At 36.8% G+C, this 27,809-nt stretch overlaps 1 protein-coding gene across 5 annotated transcripts in view; it reads left to right on the top strand.

Moving 5' to 3' along the window:
- The window catches only part of LOC138190003 (neurotrimin), a 493,943-nt gene extending 479,106 nt beyond the window's left edge, over positions 1–14,837 (top strand). For 3 of the 5 annotated variants that reach the window (XM_069132407.1, XM_069132405.1, XM_069132409.1), the window contains one exon: positions 613–14,837. In XM_069132407.1, the coding sequence (XP_068988508.1) occupies positions 613–704 (92 nt within the window). In that variant the 3' untranslated portion in view covers positions 705–14,837. The remainder of the gene's footprint in view (positions 1–612) is intronic. The other 2 variants (XM_069132408.1, XM_069132406.1) reach the window with 1 other exon arrangement.
- The last annotated feature ends 12,972 nt before the right edge of the window (positions 14,838–27,809 follow it).

Raw genomic sequence — 27,809 nt, 5'->3', positions numbered from 1 at the left:
GATCTAAATTAATAAACGGCTTCGTTTTCTCGAATTTCTTTTACCAGACGTATTAATAGCGAGGCAACACGAAGGCGAGCTTCCCCGGATTATTAATTTAAAATTGATGAACGTCAAACGAAGAATAGAAAAGAGGGAGAGAAAGAGTTTCAAACAGAGAACACGAGATCTGTTTTCGACACACGCGTTTAATTAATGAATTCATTGCTTCGGTTTAACAGAATTTCCGTGTAAAACACCAACACGATTGCAACTGATGTTTGCACACTTCAACGTATTTGTACGTGACGCACCATTGAAACGACTAAATGTATAGACTAAACGTACAGACGTGTGCGCGTATGTAGTGTATCTACATATGCATGAGGAAGTATCCGAATGTAGGAACGTTAACACGATGGCTTCACGGCCTTAGTAACAAAGTCAGTTTGCCATCGTAATTAGCTCGACTAGATGGAATTAAAGTACACCCTGAAACTTCGTCGACTTCGACCGTATACGTCTTTATGTCGCGAACAGCAGATCCCAGCCAATATACTTTGACAACGTATTACTAATCGTATCGCGAGATGCGGTGCCTTCAGAAAATTTAAGTGTTGTCCTCTGTTTCAGGAGAGTATCCCGCGGCAATGCAGCACGGCGGTCAAGCCAAGCAACCGAGGCTCTACTCCCTTCTGCTCTGTCTGTGTCTGCTGCTTTACTAACCGTTTTATTCCGGAAACGCTACTCCCCTTCTTTCTTCGCGTGGACGAACGGTAAACGAAAGACTTCCGCCGTCAGATCCAACGATTAGGGGTCGATCGCTGCCCCATCGAGGAAAGTACGCGCGTTCGTGCAACCGGAAATCGCACGGTGCGGTGGTGCAGTGATCCAGCGAACACCTAACCACGACGCCGGTACGTCGATGAAATAGTGTATGCGAACGTTTGCGTCACGTCGACAGTCAATACGCGACCTCGTCGACGCTGTTAAAAGTTTCAAAGTTCGAGACGAACTGATGCGAGAATTACGTGACAGCCCTGTGAAAGCGCGAGAGTTGGCCCGGAACGTAACGTGGCGTCGCGGGTTCCATATGCGCGCGATCTGAAACGAACTACGACGTCGAGAGCGATGATGCGGCAACGTTTCGACGACGCAACCAAGTGACTGATCGTAATCGAGAACGAACACGCACTGCACTACGTAATAGCTCTTGACACGAGAATAACGTTGTCTTGACAGTGGGTCGCGAAATGAAAAAGCTCGAAGCAGCCGTAAAACGGAGCAGCAAACTGAAACGGTGAAAGACAAAGAATCAGCGATCGAGAGGAAGACACAGAACGGAACAGGCATCGGGACAAGAGTGAATCGGAGTATCAAAGATCGTCTTTCCTTGCGTTTGAAAAGTGCGTAGATACGAAAAGGGGAAGATAGAAGGTAGACGAGTGAAAAAGAGAAAGTACAAAAAGAGAAAGCTATGTGAGTCATAGACCGACGGATTCGTTTTCGTACGTCGTCGGATCGAATAGGGTGAATCGTTGCCACGCAACCGTAATTTTGATCGCATCGAGGGTATCGCGATGCTGTACACTAATATCGATATCTATTAGGCAGAAGGACGATCGAAAGATCGTTAAAGATCGAAATGGTTAAGATCGAGAAGCTAATGGCTAAGTTCGATCCGCCTATAATCGCGTCCAAACTCGCGGCCTCCACGCTGAAATCGCTCAGCACCACTTAGTTCCGGAACTGAAGCCCTCGTTATACGTCGATATTTATACGCGATACGCTTTCGATGGAAACAATGAGTTGGTGATCTCTCGTGCGACGAATGAAACTAAAAAAAAAAATAAAATTACAAAAAAAGAAAAAGAGGATCTCTCTCGATAAGAATTCTAGTCATGTAAGAATCAACTTCTCGAACTCACACGTTTTTTCTAACGGATTCATCTACTCTACTTTTCATTCGTTTCACCAACATCACGTTCTATTCAGTCGTTTCTCTTACGTGTCATCTATTTACGTCGTCTCTTTCTCGCTCGGTTGCTTTCAACGCCAACCGGTTACATGTAAGGCGGTCTAATTTACGAGACACGAGCATGATCGCGATCCACGTGTTACGTGGAACGGAAGTCAGTATACGATTAAGCGTAACGAATGAATTTCACAGGCTGACGCACGCTGGCGAAACTCGACTGCGACCGAGCAATTAATTTACCGTTATCACGACTCGATCATAATAAGTTTATTTACTTCGGCGACCGATACACACACACATACACCACCACGAGCAAATTTCCACCGTATGGCAAAACTGACGTTTCACGCAAATCGATTAATGCGGACGGTGTACTTACACACCACAAAATTAAACGCCTGTTAAAATGCCGAACCGAATGTGTCGTTGGCTTATTGCATGAAAAAATACCCGCCAAGTTCCAGAAAAATAAATTAACTGTAGGATGAATCGATGTATTGTTCGATGGTTATGAAAAATTTATTTTATGCTATTAATGGACTCATTTTTATCTTCTTTTTGGTATCGTCGTATTTATATAAATACACGCAGATGTAATTATTTTATTTCTCTGTAATATGGCATTAAATACTTTGAAATGTTATCTCGTTAACCCACTGCACCGTCGATACGATGGGTAAATATTTTAATAGCTAATCCTGGGAGAAGATGTTTTATTTGGTAAATTGATCAATCTGATCGAAACGTTGTAATTTATACCGTAATAATCTCACCAGAACGAAATTGAAGTATCATGCAGAATATCCGATATAATGCAGAATATTCATGCAATTTTAACGAGAGTATGAATTTTATTTTTTTTCACAAGCGTGAAACGTAGATCAATATCGCGTCTTTTTTTTCATACCCAAGCCGAATGATAGTTCCCGAACAATTTATTTCAAAACTCAATTGCAACGTGCGTCTTTTCTCGCACGGTAATGTTCGAAACTGCGAACTCGCATTTTCATTGTTCCTGGTTTTAAAAAAATCGTCGACGGTTGTGTCGAGAAAGTCGATTCGAGGAATCGATCGCATAGAACAGAGCAAAAGAAAAAAGAAGAGAAGCGAACGGGGCCAAGGAGTAATAGACCGAAGCAAAATGGAACGGATGGAACACTCGATAGAAGGTATAAGACGCGTTAAAAAAACTGCTATGAACGTATTTGTCTAATCGATTGGCAGAACGTGAACGAATAGGATGCACGCGGTCGAATTAACTTTCCTAATTTGCTCCCTTCACGAGTTGGCTATTCATCATCGCCGAGCAAAAGTTCAACTTCGAAATGGAATTTGGTATAATAGCATCCGTCATAATCCGTGTCACTCACGGGATAACAACGTTGTTCCTCGTAGCAAATAAAAATTTATTTAAATCCATTCACCTAGAATTTAGCCCGAGAAAAAGTTAGGTCAAATGAACATTTATTCATGGATTGTTATAAAACTTTTAAAAGCATGTAATTTTAGAGACAACAACGTTACCAAGAGCTTTTCAAATATTTATGTAACAAACGTTTTTAATCGTTAATTCCAAGTTCCTGGTTTTTCGAATCTCATTCTACAAATGAAATTGTCTTCGAATGCTTTCCAATTACCAAAATAATCCTCTTCGGTTTCTGAAATGCACCACGGATTAATTAGAGCAAACGGTTGGTGATCTTCTCTGTGTAAATGCGGACACACATAAAAGATGATTTTATGCATTCTCGATTCGATTTGATCTTTAAAACTCCGGAACATTCATATTCGACGATGCGTTTAATCCTTCCACTGCCAACAACGATGAACGATATTCGAACAAAATGCAATAAAAATAAATACGATATAGCTATCGTAGTAATCGTGCATCGATATCAGTATTTCTCGAAAGATTGCATTACTCTATCCACATATCAATCATACGAGCGATACTAACGTCGCGAACGTTTCAGAAATAATATCGCGAATGTTTGAGAAATTGAATTTTTTTCCACGTCGATTCGATAATTTTAATCTTCCATCGTTCTTTGGACGAGAAAGTGCACACGCGGATTAAAATCTGACTGAATTGCAGAACAATCGTCAATTGCAAACATGTATACAACAATTACGTATGAAATCCGAGCCGATAATAAATCTCGAACGCTTTTATACTCGACACGATTTTATATATTGACCTTTTAGGTGGGATCTTTTCTCCCGCAATAATGGAAACGAACGATCAGCCGTCGATACGAAAGAAATGCAAAATAAATTGGAAATGCCGTTTCTTAAGTACGTCCGTAGCCAATCGTTTGTAACGCAATTGGAGAATAATAAATTCGATGCAAAATATCTTCTTAAGCGAATAAATTAAATTTAATGGCGGTTTAATGGGTGAAACAGGCTCGATAAAAACGATCGGTTCTTTCTGTCGTTGAAGCTCATACAAAACAGGGAAACGTCAACTAATCGGTTTTATATCAAAGTTTATCCTGCGGAGGCACAAATTATCCGTTCCTCTACAATTTCATAATATATTTGTTATATTATAATTATTCTATTATACTACCAACAGGTAAAGCTGTGATAATTTATTTTATTTGTAATACACAAAACGATTCGTTATCCTGTTGTTTATATAATTTCATAGATCCATTAGCTGTTTCTAAGAAATTTCTATTTGTGAATCGAACAAATTATTCGGTACGAGGAAATTAAACGAAAATGGACTTACGCTCTTCTCGAGATTGTATGTTCTTGCTCTTCATATGCAATCAAATTATGGGAATAAGTATAAAAACGAAGAAGAAAGAGTGAGAAAAACTATGAATAACGAATGAACAGGAACCGTGGCGAATATTTTAATCCGAGGACCTAGCCAACGAAACGAAGGTCGAGTAATATCTACTGGTGAACAAACGTGATTAAAAAACTTTGCCTGGGTCATAATGCAGCGGGTTGATTACATGTAAGAACGTTTCCCTGCTGACTACGTGAATATAATCGCATCTCCATAACGTCCACGATATCACGTGAACCTCGCGAGAAATAATGATTGCTGGTTCGAGCTTGATTTTGGCTTGTTCTTACCTCTTCCGTTTCATAGTGTGTTGTTGGATCGCGCGCGATTGCGGTAAATTTTTTTTCCTACCTGAAAATCGGACGATTTCTCCACAAAAGGGGGGAAGGAACGGAAAAAAGCGTCGAGGGAAAAGAGAACGTGAAACGGGTGAAAAATAAAGGTTGAAGGAAGGGAACGAGAGAGAGACAGACAGACAGAGAAAGAAAGAGAAAGAGACGAAAAAAAAAGAAAGAACATAGGAAACAAGGGCAAAGACGGCGGTGGCGGCTGCAACAACGCCGGCATTCGCCGCTGCTCCGCCGCCATTTATCAAGCTAAACGCGAGGTGCACCGCATAATGTTCACGCCGAGGTTCTCCACCCTCGGCCCTTGAGTGGAGACGCCTGCATTGCATACTGTGCTCATGTATCGCCACAGAAATTCGTGTGCTCGCGCGTACATCTGCACACTAGTGTACACACGCAGGCATACCTTCCCAGAAACGCTCGAATTACGGACGATTAAACGCTGACCGATCGGAATCGCTACCTGACCGTTGCTCTCTGCTTTCACGATCGCTCATCCATTGTAGTACTAACATTAAAGGATTGAAGTCGATGACTCGATACATTTAACGTGAATAAACATTTTAGAATTATTTGTAAAATAGTTTTGCTTTCCTTCTTTCGAACGTGAGATTGAAAGTAGATGATTCTTTGAATCTTTCTTTTTTGTTTTCTATTAGTGGTGATATATTGTGACGAAATATTATTTTAATTGTAGCCTTATGTTTGGTTTTTTGGTTCAACATCGCTGATTATGTTTGATGCTTCAATATTTATCGATTATTAATAGACTATCTGGTTCAACATCATCCAGAGATTCATAAATATTTAAGAAATTATGTCTCCATACGACTTTCTCTTAAGGAATTATCGAAATAAAAATAAAAAACATACGAGAAGAACTGACAAGAACAAACGAGTAAAAATTAAAATTTAATTTCCTTCGATACGAAAGTGCATTATACATCTGTATACCGATGGTACCTGATAGATTGATATCGTGGTATACTCCATTTCGAATTAATTCCGGAGCTAATTAACAGCTAGTCATGGGTTAAGATTTGATTTATGAAATTACAAAATATTAAATGGTCATAAATCATTAATATTACTATACTATTTTACTGAATGTAGTCGTACTTCAGTTTCGGATAAACTCGTTAGCTCTTGATACCTGTTAACCGCGTTTAGGAATAATTTATGACTATGGAAATTCATGTCCCTCGAAATTATATCTTTGTTACGATGGCTAAAAGGACGAGCGCGACGCGATAAAGTGCGCCGTGGTGCAATACAAAAGCTCGTGGCGTTATAAAATATTACGTTACGATAAGGCGCTATTATTCTCGTTTCATCGCGTTAGATATAATGTTACATCACTGGCATAAATTAATGAATGGCTATCGTTTGTTATTTAGTAATATTTTATTCTAAGAAAGACGTCCTGGAAATAACTGACATTATTCTTCATTATCATTATCGTTCGAACAATATGTTGAAGAGAAAATACAGAAAATTATCCATAAAATTTCACCACGTTGGAAAATTTTTTATCCCTATAATCTACGTAAATTTCGTTCGTTGATGAAATTCTAATTGCAATAATTGTAGTCGAGTATTGGCATCGCTGTATTTTGCGATAATTTAATAGCAAAAAGAAGCTTACTTCTCCTTCAATACAAGAGAACGTACCAAAAGGAAAGGTGTAGATCAAATAGTGATGTTGAAATAAAATGACTGCGCGACATGCAACGGAAATTTATCGATATTTCCATCCGCGTTCCCCTTTTTACGAATATCACGAATAGTTTCCATGAATACGAAATGAAACAATATCTGCCGTGCAAGTCCAGCACCCTGTCCCTTCTTTCAGTGTCGGGAAAATCTGCTTTAATTGAGAACTAAATCTGTTTTACTCGAAGCTAAATGAAAATATTTGTTTTTTGACGTTGAACTCCCTAACAAACATCGTTATTTTACTTCCTCGGAAAGTATAAATATATATATATATATACATATCGTCGTGCAATGAGACACGTGTATATATACATATATGCATGTAATGCATGTGTACAGAAAGAAAGAGCCGTTGCAAAAGAAGAATCAGAAGAACCAGGCGACCATGAAAAGACGTCTCTGCCCAAAGGAGAGGATATATATCTCGGACTTCTTCATTTAACGACGCGATGGTCAGTTCTCGCAGTATTCGCCACGATTCACAAGCGTTGGAATAAAAATTCATAGGATTTTGCCGGTCTGAATTATGAATGCGAACGTTTTAATCATTGCTACGCCAGTGGCGGAGAAATGGTCGGGTCACAATTATATAAACTACCGTGTATCATACAAATGCATCTAAACTTTTGTGCCCGTGTAATTTCCAGGTTATACGGGAAACCAGCAACCGGTGTAGATTATATTGAAAGCGTTCGTGGCTCGGTATTGTTATTTCCATGGTCGTGCCGGTGACACTAAAAATAACGTTTATTTCTGCCGGCGATAAATACCGAAGGAAAAGCTCGGACGGGAAACCGGCGAAAGGAAAAAGGAAAATATACGAAAGGACAGTTGCTTGGATAAACAAAGATAATACCCGAGCCCGACCTTATTGATCGTTTCTCGTTAACGCGACACTAACCGTCTACTACTTATTTTCGTAAACGGTCGTAGAAGCTTCCACATCGTTCAGCGTGCAACGTGTGCGCACGATCAGCTAACGCGGAGAACCATTTCGCGAAAATAGAAACGAAAATACGGATCTGCACGGAGGAGAGAAATTTTGACAGTGATTCATGCCTGCGTGTAACCTATTTCTATTCGATTCGCTATCGAAATATTCTGCTTTTCTTTCCGATATTTTTTATTTCTCAATCCTTTTTTTCATACCGTCTACTTTTTCCTTTTTTCTTTTTTTTCTTTTATTAAAAGAAGTTAAAGCGAAGGGTAAGCGACCCAGATTAAAAGTGAACTGGGAACGAAAAAGATTCGAAAATGTGTTTTACATCGTACAAAGGGAGCGTAGATAAAGATGGGAAAAAGAGAACGTAGGAAAATGAGAAGACGTCTGTCCATAAAGAGAAGGATAGTACTCGTCTTGCTTTAACGACCATAGCTACATCACGCTCGCCACGTCATTTATTCCCCGAGAAATGAAGATATCGCTAAAGAAATATGTACATATTTGTCTTTTGTCACGGCCTGAAAAATAATCACAAATAGTGTTGGCAAGCTGCGGGAACCATAGCCAGTTGACTATTACTCTGTCGTCGTGTACAACAGGGAATAACGAACGCGAGACAGATTTTAACGATCGTTTTTCTACGTTTGTGTTTTCCTGAAAATTCATTACAATAGATTTATAGCAGGAAATTAAAAATGATTTATAATTAATCAAAACTATTTAAACATAAAAAATAACTAAATAGAATACCAGTGGTTTTATAATTTTATATTTCATTGCCTTCAAACTAAGAAACATTTATATAAGTAGTTTATTATTTATACTGTGTATATTCTTAAAATTGTTTTCTAATCGCTCGTAACTTTGAATCTCATTAAATTGGCTGCTTAAAATGATTTTTTCTCATAGAAATTGTTATGCGGAAAATAACAAATAATAAATGAAAACTATCTTAGAGAATATATTCCGAAATAAAATATTAAACCACGTAAACCACGATTGCAAAATATTTTTGATTATTACTTTTGTTACGATAACCAAAAGCTAATTACAGGTTTAATCTTATTACGTGTATCTGACATAAAGAACGGTGTATCAGATGATGCGACGCATGAGATCGATAATGCATTAACTGTACCCGGAGGGTGTGTGCAATTTCATACCGCGTTAATTGACGATTAATTTCAAATTTGCAATTTGGAACTTATAACTCCAACTTCTATTTCATTATCGTGCATGTTAGAACATGTGCAAAATCGATGAATTATTTTTGCTCAATAAAAAGATACATATCTCGTCATTCACCAAAACACGTACAACTTCCAACCATGACTTTTAAAAAATATACCAAACAATGTTCATTTTTATAATAACAGTAAAACTAAGTATTTTTCAAAAGAATCGCTTCTATAATACGATTCTTATACTTCATTTTTCTTAGGATCAAAAAGACAAAAAAAACTGATTATTAGAGATTAGTAAATTGGAAAAACGAATTCTGTTTATTTCTAAATTATTTCCATATTATCCTTTATATGCATACTGCGATATGCAACATATTTTAGTTGAAAGAAAATTTGAGACCGTAAACAAGCTGAGAACCAATAATCAACGTATTCGAAAATTTCAGGTAATGGAAACGTACAGCAATTTAATCTTGATATTTTTGCTGTATACGTTTGCCTGAAATGTATGGCTATTTATGAACGAGCAAGATTTCAATTTACAACTTCCATAATCATAATAAAAAGACGTGAACGTGGTCTAGAAACGTAATTTGCATCGGTATGCATCACGTAATTCGCGATGAATTTTCTCTCGACGTTTATGAGTAACGTTGAAAGAAATGTTATTACGAGTTTGGAGTAAAAAGACATTGACAAGCTTTATTTCATTCCGACGAAAATCTAGGAAATATCTTCAAATTAGTTTCAATTTATATGACTTTTCGACAATTGAAAGATTATATTATTATTAATTTATTTAAGAGATTGTGTTGTCAAACATGTTAATTATATGCACAAACCTTTCTTACAACCTATCTCGGTTATTTATATTCGTATCTTATATTTCCTTTAATATAACTTTCTTAATAAATCAAAATAAGTTAAACCAATCAGACATACGAAAGGAATCTTAACTCGATGAATAAGTAACTTACATTAAACGAAATACTGCAATTGTCAATATATATCGACAACTACATTACATGAATACTAATGATATGATCCTACAAACTTCGAATGTCTGACTATAAACGTCTGTAACCACTTATCGTTCGAGCATTCATCTACTGCAACTATTTATCCTTCGATCGCACCAAATAATATATGACACCATAATTTCGAAAATTCTTCCATCTACGGCATGCATAATATCACGCAATAACATTCACAAACTTTTAGAAAAAAAAAGCAGGCAACAGAATCAGTCACGGCTGAAAAGAGACAAATTATACCGGGTTCAGAAACACATTTATCATCGTAGCCAATCTAGAGCGAGGCGTGGATGTATTTTTCGTGTATACTATTTCGGTTTGCAATTCCAATAGGTAAATCACGGGGAGCGGTGTGCCAAATGTGTCGTTGCAAACTGGATTAGTATTCACCGCGACACGCGAGCGACCAAGAGAAATCTACATGCCGTTTTATAAGCTTGGCGTATCGTGCATCGAATGAGAAACAACCGGAAGATTCGTCAAACATCGCCGTACACCGGTATCGAAAGCAATTTGCCTATTTTATCGCGAATTTACAATGCGTTTGGTGCAACTCGTTTCGCTTGTGTTACCGTTGAAAATTCCATCGTATTCGTATTCGCACGCGATTCAAACGTCCAATCAGACTTTCACGCTATAACCGTGCTCTACGTTTTTACTGGATCGTTATAAACATTTTCTACGAAACGTGTATTCAATAATAAACGTTTAATTGATCGAGCATTCACGATAATGCGCGAAATTGTCTGAAGAAGGAAAGACGAGAACGCGTTTCCGACATTGTGCGATCAAGTGTATACAAGAACTCGAAACAATTTATCATCGGCTGTGTCCCGGGGTTAAATTGACACCAAGTGATACATACTTGAATCGACGGTGTTATTTGCGTATGTGTGAAACGTAAAGGGTCAACGGCGGGCCGTATAACTCTCTTCCTAACTTCGCAAATCGTCGTGGAAATCGTACTCTGCTGTGCATTGGAGTGTTCTCGACCCTTTCGCGTAAGAAAGAAAAGTATAGTAAAAATGAAGTTAAGATATGAAAAAAAAAAATGTATACACGAATTTTGATAAATTCATCTGAACGTTACTTCAAAGGGAAAAAATATCGTAGTCGTTACTTATAAGAGAAACTTACTGATAAGAGAAATTTTGTATATGTTCGATTAATTAAAAAAAAAAAAAAGGTTTTATCCGTGAAAGGGTTGAAAAGAGAGGAGACAATAGGATTGCCTTTTCATCACTTCAGCCGATTCGTATCGACGAGTTTCTAAACTAGTCTGATTAATCGACGATGATTAACGATCAGTGTACCTTCCTCGGATGTAAATATGTATGAAAATACCGTTTAGTTGTTTAGTTCGCTTAGACAATATCTAACGACGATGACATGCCGCATGACTGTTACACTACGATTCGTTTTGTACGATACGCTGTATATGTATATTTTGACCAACCGACGACAGTTATTATTGTAATCGTTAAACGAAAGGAAAAGGGAAAAGATAGAAAAAGAAACTATGGGAGAATTTGGCGTGAACGTGGAAAAGAAAGTGAAGGAAGCGACTGTAATCACCTATCAACGTCGAAAAAGATAAATGGTGCGTCGTCTCACGATATAATCATCATGTAACATAAGAGCTCTGGTAGTTTGACAAATCGAGTGTAAAAGAATTACGTCTACACATTATATCGATATGCGTAAAACTATACACCCGTAAACTAATTGTAACACAACATTACTGTCGTTGTAACGTTATCGCCTAGTCAGTGTAAAAAAATACAAAAGGGAGAGAAAAAAAGAAAAGCAAAAGACAAGAAAAAAGAAAGAAGGACAAAGTGAGAGAGACACTTAATTGGAACCGTATCGGGAGAACTGTGAATATATATTTACCCGTATACCGATCGTTACTTCTCGTGTGCACGCGCGTGTGTATGTGTGCGTGTGTGAGTATGTGTACGTCATTATGAGCGTTTTCCTCGGAAAAATATGAAAAAACAAAAGAAAGAAAGAGCGTGGAAGAAAGGAAAAGGGAGAACAAAACGCGTGTCTGTGATTGTGGCTTTTCTAAATCCTTCGCAAAAGCTGTATCATACAACAGGTAGTGACGGCCGACTATTTCTAGCAGGCTGGTAAAGTCAAAAATATTCGAAAGTCGCGCTCATAACGGGGCACATCGTATGAATAAAACCTCTCGCACTCTCGCGGTGTTTCATTTGTCACACTGACTACGAAAGGAAAATGTTCGCGGCTCTCTTACGAGCCAGTTTGCCTTGCTTTCGTTTCTCGGTCATGTTTTCGGTCGTACATATATTATTTTCTTGCGCCGATACTGCTGGATTTTCGAGTACTACGAAGAAGGTGGACACAAAAAGATGAATTTTTGGTAATTATTTACATCGAGATTATAAAATTTCGCGATTCGAAAGATATTGAGATATTTTGTCAATCTCTTGAGAAATTTCAGGTACATACATGGCCGTCACTGCAGTTTAGTTTCAGGCATATGTAGATTTAAATACGAAGATCATCAAACATCGAAAGTAAAGAACTCGTTCTAGCCTCTGTTCGAGTTCTATTTCATTAACCGTGTCGATAAAAATGAAAATTTGTATAGATATGCGCAGTCTAATCAGGTTAGCAAGTGTTCTAATATTTATGCGCGAGAGTGCGTATGCAAAATTACCGAGAACATTAATGTTGACTTTTAAGACCATAAATATCAGTGGAGCATAAGTCGTTGTAAATAATTGCTGAAAAAATGACGAAATTCCCCCGTTCTTCAATGGGAAAAACCGTCAGTTGGGTTGTTAGTTCTACAAAAATTAAATTGGAGTATCGTCCACCGAGTCTCCGTTTGCCATTAAAATTCATACCCGTGCGGTGTTACGATTTATGATACAGCGATTGCTGTCGAGCTGCGGAAAACGTTTGCGTTTCTTTCTACGACAAACAAACGGCCGCATCGTGCGAGGGAAAGGAGGCAAAAGGACAACATATGTTCGAGCGTGTGCGCTCCGAGCGAGAACGGGTACGTGTAAATAGTCGTTAGAGCTGGCGTCGCACGTCAAAACGAACAGGGAGGGTGGAAGAGAGAGAGAGAGAGAGAGAGAGAGAAGATAAAAATGGCATAGAGAAGGCTACGGACTGAATCCAAGTGGTCTCGGACCGCGATCCACGGAAAAACTTTCGCAGATTTCGAGGGAATAATGGATCATCGCGCGATGAAAAGGAAATTAAGTCGTAAAGTTTCCACTCTCGAATCTGCGACGCTTCTCCCCGCGGCACGAATAGACTTCTAATTGTGAATATGTAAGTAAGTAGAGTGAGAGCGCCGGGTAAAAATGAAGTTTATTCGAGAAATTAAGAAGCTTGATTGGAAAGATTATAGAAGGTAAGAAAGCGTGGTGAGAGACGGGCTTAATTCGTTCAATGGAGCCGTTCGTTTCGTTGGAAAGAGAGGGGAAGGAGGCAGGGAAAGTGCAAAGAGATGAGAAACGAATGAAACGCGAGGAAATAGGAATAAAATGCGAATAAACGAGGGAAAACGAGGAAAGGAGAGTCTGTATATTATTGCTCATCGACACGGTTTGTACAAGCGGAATTGGCCCTTCGAACATTTTCTAAAAGTTCCCTGTAATGTAGTCGCGTTCTCGCTAAAAATTGTTTTCCGTGATCGTCGAGTTTCCTCTAATCGAAAAGAACAATTCTTCGTGAAAAATTATCGATGAACCTATCGTTACTACTCGAGATTACGTCTATGCACGTGAGACTAATAAGCGCCATCGATCCATTCGAATATAACTGGAACAAAACGGCTCGTATTATTCTGTCCTCGATTAATGGACTGCGATATCAATATCAATCTGCCCGCATTTCATTCGTAATTATTCATCTCGTGTCGATGTTGGAACGCTCCCGACCGAACATCAGGAAATCATTGATCACTGGTACCTACTCGAAATATGGGTCCGTTTGCATTTTGTTGCTCGTTGTTTTACATCTGGCATGCCCTTTTGTATCGTTTATTACACCGGACTCGCTTCGCGTTGCATATCATTAACTTGCGTTCGCGGTGTACCCCTTCGTGTATAATATGTTCATCCTTTCTATCTTGTATCCGTATTTGCTCCCTTTGGACCTCGAAATGATTTCGATTAGCAAAGCAGGGATTTGCGGAGCAACACGCTTGTTATCCGGAGAACATCGAAACACGTATTACCCCTGAAACGTGTATTCCAGTTTGCTGTCAGTGCTGTGACAACACTGACAGGCCAGTCCTCTACCGTATATACCTTGAATAGCCAATAAATCGAATAAAAAGCGACCGCATTGTATGAATTTCGTCCGGCTGCCAGTTCATACCACGTGAGCCGCATTCGAGTGTAAGAATCGAACAAAAAAGAGAAAAAAAGAGAGCGAACGAGCGTGTGTACGTGTGCGTGCGAGCGTGTAAATATTGTCGAATTACTTCAATTAATCGAGACTCGATCGACACGAGCGTTCACTTTAAATGTAACGAAGGAAAAACGATATAAGCTAGAATATAACGTCGCACTCGACGCGAATCGAAAAGAAGACTCGATTCACTTGTACATCCACTTTAGGTTTTTAAGTTAACACCAATCGACTGCCAATCTAGGGCACGGCGATCAACATGGAACAAAATGAACAAAAAATGAAAAAAACGAAACGACTTTCACATCTGTTTTACATCTAACGACAAAACTTCTTTTGCGTTCTCGGACACGCCGTACCACTTATAGATAGGCTAAAAATATACTTATTAAGTGTTTCGTCTAGCCTACGATGTATATTGTATCTATAATCAGAAATAAATTATCGATCGTAAAGTTCCACGGCGTTCTCAATGTTCCCAAGGATTAATATTTGCTTGCGACAGCGCGTGCCCTGCGATATTGAAATTTTCAGCGATTCCTTCGCCGAGCTACGAAAGGATATGTTATTATTCGCGGAACGAAATAAAAGCATAAGATGAGATCTACGAGCCATCGTTCTACGAGAAAAAATGACAGCTTTATGGACAAACGATAATGGTAAGTATACGTGTAAATGTAACGATAGAGAGTAAAGAGTACGTCAATTCGGTTTGAATAAAATATCGAAATTATTTCAAACAAATATTCGACTGTTATACGGAATATCTTCTTACTGATAAAAAAAATCGACTTAATAATCCTTTATTTGTATGCTTTTTTTTTAATTTATACATGTATCGGACAGTGCAACGATATAGAAATTTGTGAATATTTATAGCGAGAGACTGAGTTTCGAATGTTAGACTTGAGACGAAGGCGTGGAAGAATGATATATGGTTCAAGATGAACGTGATCGAATGCATCGAGGAGATGTCTGTAGTCTGTATACTTCGTGCAGATTAAATGGAAAGTCGCAAAATGAGAAAAGAGAACATGAACAGATGTAAGTATATATTATAGAAAGTGCGTAAGTGCATTAGTAGATGAATGTGATTGAGAGTGAAAGTTCTTTTTTCTTGCTGAAAAATTTTGTCGTATTATTGTATTGAATCAGTTAAAATTATTTAATATCTATACTGCTCTATATACATCTTTTTTATTTCACCAAAGACATTACCTTCTCATCACATGGAAGACGGGTAACCTGTAAAATTCCTACAGTTGATTTTAATGATTCATATATCTGAAAATTTCCATTGGAATAAAAAATGTTCACATTGTTTGAACGTCAAAATATAAATTGTGCACGCTGTGAACGCAAGACTGCTCTAAAATACCAAAAAATAAAAGCCATATCTCATATGTCGTTCCAATGTCTTGACCATCTACGTTTCTAAAGCCAATGAATCACTAGAAACGTCTTAAATCGAGTCACGGGACAATTAATTTTTCGTACACATAAATTACGAAGAATCGAGCCACCGAAGGCCACGATCCAATTAAAGTTGACAGAGTTACAAAGGTTGATAGGTGGGCAAACGGTCAGAACCCTCTTGGATCGAGTCGGCTGAAGGATAAACGTTAAACACGCGACATACGAATTTGCATGGACGATGCATTATCTACACGTGTAATGTGACGTTCCCACCCCTCGATTACTAAAGCCAAGCCTGCTTGCAATTAGACCATTCGCGGTTTAGTCGCAGCTGATTCTCGCGATTGTCTCTTCTTCCCCACCAAGCTTTGCTAAATCTTTTAATTTGTCTTCGACTAGTAATTTACTGTTCGTTCATATAATTGCAAGGTGACAAAAAGTACATTAAAAAAGAATTCAAGCAACTCTTGAATTGCAACACACATTCATCTTGCTAAATAGTATAATTTTATTAGATAAAATACTGAAACTTCTACCCCAGAAAATGGTTCAGTAATTTACTTTTACAGTTAATTTTTACGGATACTTCGAAAGAGTTGAATTCTTAGATGTAAGATAAATAAATGTATTTAAATTTCTAATTTTTAATTTCTAATTTCTAATTTAAGATTAGTTTAATAATTTTCTAATACTCGAAAAAACACGTGCCCGTACAAAATTGTACATAACATTACGAACCCAATTATGTTTCAATTACATAAAACTTTTATCCCTTAGGCATGCATATTGTATCGTTTAAAAAATTCCATAATATAACAGGTGTTTCAACAAGTAAACTTCCAAAGAGAAAAAAAAAACATTTGTTCAGTTTGCTACGTTCGCGGAACGAAAAGGGTACAGAGAAAAGTAGAAAAGTCTTGGAAGACAATGAGAGAGCGACCAGTCGTCTTTGAGCCTCGAGCAAAAGAGAGCTACTTCGCAGTACTAAAACTCCTCCGGAGAATTCCCGTTGAAAATTCACCTTCATCACCTTGTCCATCTTGTCTTCAAATTTCCTACTACAGTTGATACAAAAATAAAGCTAAAAATACTAATGTTTTCGTTCATAATCAACGATAGATCATAGGTTCAATATTTTATCTCCTTAGCAACAAGCAACACGAGTGATACATCGAAATTTTCACTCGTAGGAAGACCACGAACACCTATTTTAAACGTATAATAATGGTTAAAAATTTCGCCATTAAATAAACGATGGTTTAAATATCATTCTGTAATTTCTTCGAAATTCTACTCTTACTATAAATATTTCGCAGTTTTTACGTACATTTTCAGATTTGTTCGAACTTTACCAATACATTCATGGCAGTCGGGTTTATAAATAGTTCCAATGAAATTTCGAAATGTTTTGTACAAGACGTATATGTAATATATTCATAAGAGGTCTCCACAAGTCTTCGAATACTTTCGTATAAATAGCCAAAAGAACGAAGAGACCAACACCTCGAACGAATTATTACCATCGAAGATTTTCACCGATGTACCGACAAATCCTGGAAAATCTTTCTTCGCCGCGAGAGAAAAGGGATCTCCTTCGTTCGCGTATAAATAAAGCGAAACGCTACGACGATGAAATTCCATGTGCAAGTTTAAAGACTCCGGGATATATATCGACACGCGGCAGCGGTGCGGCGTAACGAGCTGCACGAAATGCAGGAATTTTTCATAAGAATTCGTCAAGGGTAGGCGCAGAACGTGTCGGTTGAAAACCACGAGGCCACGGTTCACTGGTGGCATCGTTTGAAAAGGGGTGGCGAAAAAAGATTTCGAGATGCGCCCGTGCAGAACCTGTACGGTTGTTATTCAGGTATCGGTAGGCGAACAGATAAGGGGTGAGCCTGGCGCAGCGCGCGCTTTCTGTGGTATTGATTACAGCCTCCTATCCAGGTGCACAAGCAGGGTCAAATCTGCCCCTCTCTCCGTCCCCACATCTACTCCTTCCACCCTTTTCCATCTCCTCTTTCCCACCCCAACCAACGAGTCTCTCTTTCCTCGCTCCGCTTCTACCCTCTATCTCATTTCTGAGCTCTTTTTTCTCTTTTCCACCCCTTTGCTCCGTTTCGCTTCTCGTTCACCCCAACCCCGCCTCTCCGTCACTCCCTGCTGGCATATTTCTTTCTCTGCACATCGGTTCACCTGTAAGCAAAGCTGCTGAATAACAAGGAACAGTCATATTAACATATCGTTCTATTGTTAACGTATCGTTCTATATCGTAAATGCTTGTAACCGTACAATTGGAAGAATTGTTTGGTTGCTGTTTGAGAGGAAGTTGTCCTACTTCTTTGGAGAACATCTTTGGTGGAAAGAAGCGACGTACTTTAATAAGCGGACCATTGGATCTACTTTAAGAGCAGGCTACACATCTCTCGTTACGAATACTCGAAAAACGAGTCGACAAAATGAGAAACGAACCGAGATTTAAGTTCAACGAAGCTGTCGTTCTACATCGTCGAAAGTAATGATTCGATTTCGAAGTAAAAATGCAAGCAGTAAGATCCTAAGTGCATCGTGATATTTTTCTAAATACATTCTCGTGGTTGGGGAGACGACTCGTCTGGTAGATGAAGATATATCTTCGTATCTGGCTCATCAGGTGACTCGTTTTCGAGGCTCTTAGTCGGGTGAACAGACAAGGTCGAGTCAATCGATTCATCCTCGTTCCATTTGCGAATTCACTTGAAACCCCATGGAATCGATCAACGCCTGTAACTTAACACGTCAGACTGCCTCGCATAATTGAAACCACTAGAAAATTATACTCTTTCCTTTTAATAGATTGACGTAAAGAAAAAATATTTCAAATGAATTTTATGAAGCATACTGGCCGTTTTAATATATAGATTTATTCAGCACTTAATGTGCTAGTATTGTTGGTAAAAAACAATGAAACAATTGTAATCCAAATTTGTTTTAAATATAAGAACATTTTAACAATAAGAAAGGAATATTCAAGACGATGAAAATTATTTAAATATATAAACTATGCCTTCCTTAGTTCAAAAATGCTATCCACCGTCTCTAAATATTCGAGAAAACTGAAGTTTTATTTCTTGTTATTTTCTCCCATCTTTATTTTTCTTCCCTTCTCTGTATAATACATATTCATTTAAACGATAAAAAACACGGAGAAGCAAATATTTCAACGTATCTTGGAAAATGAGAATATTTTGAATAGAACATTTTATCTGGCAGTGATATAGGCTTAAGAAAATATAGTGAAAGAGATAATTGTAAAAAATAAATGTAATCTCATTTCTCGAAAATGAAAAGACATTCCATACAATTAGAAAACATTCTGTACTATAAATTTAGAGAATACGTGAACTATAGCTTTAAGAAGAGAACTAGATATAAATATTCCTAAGGAACGAATGTACATGATAAGACTGTATGTAGTGTAATATAATTATTTACACTAGCTGTGCGTTATTTAAACTATTCTGTCTTTGGAATAGGTCGTTTATGCTACAGAGCAAAATCAATAGGATGTAGAAATATTTGCAGCAACTGCATTGTATGCACGTATATCTATCGAGTATTAATTAACGACTAGCGAAAGACCTATTTCACAGCGAACAATTCGCTTAATTCGTCTACGTGTACATAACGCAATAACGAGACGTAATATTACAAACGGTGCGTACGTATTATAAACATAGAGATAATCAACAATAACATTGTACTGCGAAACACGCCCGATATTGATGGCCGCACTACAGTTTCCGCATAGCCACAAATCCTGCAGTTTAACAGTCCACGCCTTTGTGTCGTGAAATTCGTGCCGTTCCTTCATAGAACATCAACATTAATACTACGTGGCATAATCTCTTTGTTTTTCTTTTTATCGTTAAACGACTTGGGCACTTTCTCGCGCGCCGTTGCTCGCATTGCAATTATTATCTCAAGTGGTACAAATCAATTTATGCAAAGGCAGGCACGATTTAGAACACGACCAACGTATAATTCATGGTTGGGTAGGCAATTCAACGCGGTTAAGGGAACGTTTTAAAAGCACAAAAAATGTCGAACGAACCGCAAAACAATCGATAAGATCGTTTTCAGAGAAAGGCCCCTTGGGATCTATTTTTTACATTAAAGAAATCCCTGTTGGGTATAAGGCACAGTTAAGATGCGCTCGTGTAACGAAACGCGATCCATTTTTGTACATCGGCGATGATATATGCAGAATATTGTGGAAAACAAGATTGGAATTTTTATCGCGCAATTTCGTGTAATGGTAAAGGTATATTAATGAAAGCCAAAAACAAGAATGAAATGTGGAGAAAACGTGGAACGTATTGAATTAATGTAAAAGAAATCCGCCTATCGCGTGTAATGTACAATGTATGTACAGCGGCTCACAAAAGTATTTAAATATTTCCCATAACATTTTATGGATATGTCGTGTATTTTATGCAAAACGCTTTGAAATTTCATTAGCATCATAATGAGACCTCGGACCTTATGATTATTCGTAAGATTTGGAACAAGCTTCGAATATACATAAAATGTAGATGAAAGTTACAAGTCATTTATCGCAAACATACACTTTGTGGTAGAGATAAAAGTACTTAAGCGATCAATTATCTATTTATACGCGAGAATTATTTGCGTTTTATACTAATTTTTTACCAAGTATACGTTTGCAATCAATGTTTCCTATATATTTTCGAGTTGGTTGAAACTTAGTCAATCTACGGATTATAATCGTATCTCATAGCGGTATTAATAAAATTTCAAAAGTACTCTACAACACGCATAATACATTCATAAAAGTTCCTTATAAGAAACCTCCAAGTACTTTCATGATCTCAAGTACTCAAGTACTCAATATCTCAAGTACAAAGGTATTAAAGGTGTTGGAATACAACGATATCAATCGCATGCAGATAAGGTGATTGATCGTACGGATTCTTCCCTTCGTTGTCCAGCGCTATCCCCACTAGTGCGCGTTCGTGAGATGTACCATGGCGGCTAGCACGTGCATGCTCTTTCGAGAATTCGGCGGAAGGATATGGATGGAACATTCTCGATGGGCACGTCGAGAAGCTACTAGAAGGTTCTGTAGCACATGTGACGCCACACAGACACCCACACAGGTCACACTCATTACTGCATAGAGAGTGGGGTTCTAAACCTTTTCAAGGGCCATGGGTCACTAAGCAAGTCAGTCTGTGAATAACTAGCCAACTGTCTACATTCCAGAACACTTACATATATTCACTGTAATAATTGCTTAATAAATATCACATTATATTATTTCAACACAAACATTGTGTCTTCCACAGATTATTAATCTTAATCCCAAGATTAAATTCTAACAAAAGGAAAAAGATGATATTACTGAAGACCATATCCTGAGGACATTGAAATGTGATGTAGAAGTTTTCACGTAGAAGTTGGCAAACGCACACGCCTCAAGACGTACCAGTAACCAATACACGGATTCATACAATGCTGTGCGTACTAATATCCTCCGGACAATGGTTGGTATAACGCCCAAGCTCAATTAGAAGATAGAATCACCGATGTTCTAGAATTGCAGAGACGTCAGGATTTCCTAGACTCCAAAGACACCAAGACCCTAAAGACATTCATATCTACCCTGCAATTCCAGAAATAACACCATTTCCTGAGATACAGAAACACCCAGTCTGAAAAGTACATAGAGTGTAGGGTTAATAACGCTAGAACTACGGACGATTAGAGTACAAAGTTTGTGGAAAGATAACTTGAGAATCAGATTGTAACATTCGTACAAGATGGGATAAATGAAACGAGTCTTTACGCGCATATTTTTTACAAAGAATCATTCAAATTTTCCAGGCTGTACTATAAACATTCCTGTGAAAAATTATGAATTAGATACTTTGACTGTTTTAGGAGAATTCTAATAACGTTCTCCGAGAAACGAAGGGAGCTATGATATTCCTAGCACCAAATGGTCCCTGGGACCGTACAGACTCTGATGCCAAAAGGGGGTTCTAATACTAAACGATCCCAGTTGTAAAAAATCTCTAATATCCAATTTGACTATTGCAATGGTTGCGATATATGTTTACGTAAAATATTCATTAAGAAATCAAATATATACAAACATGTATGATTCTGTTAATATTTCCATAGTTTCATTTCATTATTAAATCGTTATTGAAGATCGTTGTTCTTGTTTCGTTATAATAAAATTTGCGTTATCGTTATCGAGTTCCGTACTAATTCCAGAAAACTTAAGTACGTCAATTCAAAATATTGAAGGTATTCGATATCCTACAATCGTGTCACAACTCTAGAAGGTTATATTGGCAGTATTAAAATGATCGATGAACCATTAGTTACATGGAAGCTCAAACGAAATTTATCGTCGAGACAATACACCAGCGATAACTTGAAATTCTTTCATCCTTTAATGCATGACTGGTGTTTCGCGTTTGCATCCTTTTCCTACAAGCCTTCCATCCCAATATAAGCGACCTATTTTCAGAAACAAAAGGAAAGAATGAACTCTGCTCGTGAGACACGAGATCGGCTAACTTACAAAAGTCTACCTAATCTACTTGATAGCCACGAAAATATCCACCGCGCATGTCTAATGAATACATTTAACAATCTATCGACTAGGAATGCATTTAAATCCAATGGATCAAGTATATATTTCTTCGGGGTATATATTTCTACTCGACACAAAATGTATAATTTATGATACTAATATTTGAACAGGAGGAAATATCGGCGCTAATTCTGTTTAAATGAAACGCGATATTAACGTTAATCAAACTATTTCACTGCAATCTGAGATTCTTATCGATCATAGAGGAAGCTGATATTTATAATATCGATGCAAGTGTTTTTATATTTGAAAAGAAATCAATAGCTAACGCTGCTAAATATTATGTTCGCGCTGTATATAAAGCTTCCTCGCAATCGCCAGTGTACACCATTCATTTTCGATTGGAACGGCACAATTGGAAAAAATGCAAACAACCACAACGAGACTATTTAAACGTTTCACTTTAATAAAATGTAAACAACAGCCGCCGGAGTTCTCGGAATTAAACACGGCCATGCAAGTTTATCGAAATAGTACGAGTCGCGCATCGAACAGGAACCTTTCGCGTCGTAAGTATTTTAAATTCAAATATTTAATAATACCACAACATAAATAGCGTGATACTAAACGATGAAAAAGCTTGCGCATTATTTTTCCTAAAACATTCGCTGCCATTAACGTACGACGAACAATTATCTTACTCGCAATTTAGATTCTAAATAATGCCGATGCAGTTATTTTGCTCCCAACTTTATGAGTTTCGATGGGAAGATTAAGAAGATATATGAAGCGATAAAAAGTGTGTTAAAATGAAAATTATTACTTAAAGTGAAAATCTTGTTGATGTGAGATGATCCCTTTTAAAAAAATTGTAATAGCGCTGAATGCGTTATGATGAAAAATTTCGAATTAGGAAGAAAAATAGAAATATGCAAGAACGTAAGGTGGACTGTTTTATTAAAAAGAAAGAGACAGAAATGAAGCAATTCAGAAATGAAATGAAACTTTCAGACGCGTACCCTTCCAACAAAGTTTCGGATGGTAAAGATACAAGAGGGTTTAATTACGCACAGTGTTACATGTAAACGAACCCTTCGTTTTCTCTTCATACAGATTGTAAGAACAATCGCAAAGGAGGAAAGAGTGAAGGACGGAGAAGAAGAAATGGTTATGGTTACTTTGCCAAGCAGAATATTCATTCAAGACTCGAGTACTTGAGGGAGTGATAAAGATTCCTCGTTAGTTTTTATATCTGAACAACAATTACACAATATTTGTTCTATATTTACTTTCACGGTTCTTCGAATTCAATATGAAGAATCTGTTAACGGAATTACTTTAGCATCGCGATTAATATTATCAGAATGGTTATAATCACTTCGTCGAACGTAAACGTAGGTAGCAATATTGGAAAATGTAAATGAAATAATTCACTCATTGCTTTGTCAGGATACAAAAAGTGTAATAAAGTGGAATAGACACCATGTAAATGCTTGTAAAAGTGCAATACGCCAAACAGGGATAAAAGTTAGAGTTCCATAATTTAAGGAAGAAATAGACCGTGATAGTCCCACGAATACGATAATTTCTTGAAACCTGTAAGATTATAAGATCTAGACGAAAGAAGAAATGGTAATGAAAAAATATTGAGTATACCCTTAGACTTTCGTAATCAGAATGTTAAAAAGATTCTATTAATTAACTGAAAGAAAACCAAGTAAGAAAAATTTGGAAATGAAATGTTACGTTAATATAATGTTGACTCTTAATGTATCGGTGAGACATCTTCTTTCGTAATAATCGAACCACATCTTAAAAATCCAAATATCCTATAAACAAACACACTTAAAATTTGATTAAAACATTAACCAACATTTTCATTGTCGAAGCAACTATAAGCCATTTAACTATCCACCACTTTATATTTTCTCGACAACGCTAATTATTCAATTTTCCATCGTCTAAGATTACACGAGGGTAGAAGCCCTTGTCGTTCGGCATCGACCAAGGAATCGACGACAACGAAGACTGCGCTGAGAGTGTATATTCCGTGGATATCGTTGTGTATTGCATCACCACTTTTGCGTCTCTGCTCTTCGAGAGACGGCGGCCCCTCAGGTAATAGCATCGCATCACGTTGAGTGATTTTACACTCCTCCGACTCCCACGTCAATGCCCTCGATAAATTAAGAGCTCGAGATAAAAAAAGGACGGGATAAAAAATAACGGCACAGTCGACGTCACAATAGGAACCCGTCGATCCCGATCCAGACTGTTCGTCGTCGAACTATGACGAAAAAAGACGAGCAAAAAGCACCAGGTGTGCGTGAGCACTAGCGGCTCGCCAAAGATTATTGCTTTCATCGAGAAATTACACACCAAGAACTTGCATGTTGTTCTGTACGTTCATTACGAACGGGCCACCGTATCCTTACACGTTTTCGTGTCATGAATTTTGTGAGCTGCTCGACATTCCGTGGGAAGGAACCGTTTTCCGAGTAGTCGAGGGGAACGTTTTGGTTTACGATCGACTGAACATGAAAATTGCTTGCTAAAAATGATTTCGAATATAGAGGCGAAAGGATAGTACAATCAGGCAGAGGATAGCTTCTTATGGCAAAATACATCGAGAGTGTAAAATGAAACCTCTAGTTCTTTGGGAAATCAACATCTTAGACAAAAAAATTTTGTTTCTTCATATTTATCGATTGTACCTTCGTAGTTAGAACAAAGAAAGAGAGAGGGAGAGGGAAAGAGAGAGATTTAATAATTACATTGTCGCTAATTATCACGATGTGTCTTTTAGAAAGAAGAAGGCATTTGAAACTTTATTTTTATCTCGGAGATTTTTACTTAAAGTTCCTTCTGATATTTGTTGCAAGAGTAATTATATTTAGAGCAATTTAAAAGGATGTATTTGACAGTAATGAAACAGTTTTGTTCTTCGCTATTTATTTTTATGTAATGTTTATGTGAATTCAGATTACTATAATACTTTATTTTAGATCTCTTGTATATTCCTTTGTATATTACATGTATGTTCTGTTTATTTTAACACATTTAAATTTCTCATAAATACATAAAAATACTTTGTCTATTTATATAAATCTATTTATATAATATAATGTTACATTATGTCTTTCTTAAGTTGAAAGACATTGATATAAAATAGCATACGTAAATATTCAAGGATGTTTGACAGATTTTATGGCTCTATGATTTTATTATATATCCTGGAACATTTAATAATCGCTGCTAATTTGATTTAAAAATGAGATACTGCTACCGAAACGCATCTCATATCTTTTCCTTAAAAAATGTATTGTTAAGGTTGTTTCACGATCGCTAAATCCGATATGCAGCCTCTTATCTAGTTTTAATCAAACCCACTATTAAAAGTTTTCAGAAATACCTCAACGAATGCAACGGTTCGCTTAATTTCTTTAATGGCTTTCAGCTTTAATACGTTCCGGCAAAGCCGATTTCTTTTAATACGGTGGTTATCAAAGTTCTTTGGTGTCAAATTTATTTTCTTGACTTTGAGGAACTTCGGCCGCTAGTCTTCCACTTTTCTTATTATAGCTAAGTTATAAATTATTAATTAAAGCTGGAAACTACTGAAACGTACGAAAATTTATCTATGAAAAAGGAAAGAAATGACGGAGAAAAAGAATTCACCGTGCTATAATTTTCAAAGTTCTCCTCTAACTTTTATTGTTTATATCTGGCGTAAAAATTTAAAAAATTAATGGAACGATGAAAGAAAGTGCAAAAACGAATATACCTTTATACTTTAATTATAGGTGTAAATAGATAAAGATCTACATAAAATATATTTCGTACAGTCCCTCTTTCCACGTTTCACGTTTATATAATTTTCCCAACCGTACTAAGATTTTTATTATTCAGAGGTAATTTAATCCAGTTAGAAGGATTTATCTGATGCCAAGCAAAATTTAATTTTAAAAAATATCTAATTAAAAAACACGAACTTTTGAAAATATTATATTACTTTCCATCCACGATATATTCCATATAAGGAAAAGTCAAATAGAATTAGTTTTTCTATAGAATAGTTCTATATAATAATAGAATATTCTATATAAGAATAGTTCTAATAATTCTAATAGAATAGTTTTCCTAGCAATTACTGTATTTTTAGTTATAATACCATTTATATGAGATTTAAAACAAAGTTACTTTTATTTACAATTAGCAGCAAAAGTATATTACTTAACTCACAATCACCGTGGTATCTAATGAACGAACCAACAATTTGACCGTATCTATGATCTCGCTTCTTCAAAAGTAAAAATGTCACGAAGGTCCGTGGAAGTGGAGTTACGTGGCTGTAATTTATATCAGAATAACGCGCTTCGAATCGAGTCACGCAGATATTAGACGCCTCCTCTTGAAAAAACCACATCTAGGATCGCGTGATAAACTTGCAGCTTGCTTGCTGATAACAAACGAATGAAAAAGCGCAAAAAGAAAATTCCCTCTAACAAACTCCGTTACGCGTGCCAGAAAAATAGGTTGCGTTCTTATAGTCTTTAAGCAATTTTTCCTCCGAATTTGAAACTTTAAAATTTGAAATTTGAAATATGAAGACTCTTGATACCATTATTACTCTCATATTATTAATTATCATTATTTATCATGTATTAAAATTACTTCTCTACGTTGTTGCATGACTCTGTTATTTTAGGAAAACAACTTTGTTTAAATTTTAGAACAAGAAATAATTAAAAATCTATAAAAATAAATCAGAGCAAAACTATTTAAAAATTTATGAAAAGTGTATGAAATTAAAACCTGCATGATTAAGACTCTATAATCAGAATAATTAAAATATTTTAACTCGTTGTTGTATTTAACATGTGTATATATGAATCTATGAACTGAAAATGTAGCAACAAAAGGGAGAGTATCTTTTTACAGGAACAAGGGATTTAACGAAGTAGGTATTATATTTATTATATTTCTCCCGTAAAATATTTTAACACATTTAGAAGGTCCAAAATTCAGCTTGCATGCTGAACAGCATTTAACTCGGCAAAGCAAAAACATAATATACTTTAACCAAGAAAATGAATATATCCTCAGAAAATCTTTTCCACTTTATACTCTTTCTGTTATCTTTGTTATGCTATAATTTATCTATGTTGAAGTGGTCACCACTTATAAGAAAACTCTACATCTGGTCTTTTTAGTTTCTCAAGCACTGAAGCCATTGACAGCGCGTAGACAAAAGACTGCGACGAAGTCAGACCATAAACAGTAGACAGGCGACGTTGGCTTCGGGGTTTTCAGTTATTGGGTAACACAGCTAGCGTGCGGATCTGGACCAGCACAAATTGTATTCTTATTTATAATTACACTTATATTTAAATATATTTTCTG

Source organism: Bombus flavifrons, chromosome 2, assembly GCF_040668555.2.
Source record: "Bombus flavifrons isolate JBK064 chromosome 2, iyBomFlav1_principal, whole genome shotgun sequence".
Lineage (NCBI taxonomy): Eukaryota > Metazoa > Arthropoda > Insecta > Hymenoptera > Apidae > Bombus > Bombus flavifrons.
Note: the sequence above shows the minus strand (reverse complement) of the source record. Positions and strands in the feature narration are given on the sequence as shown.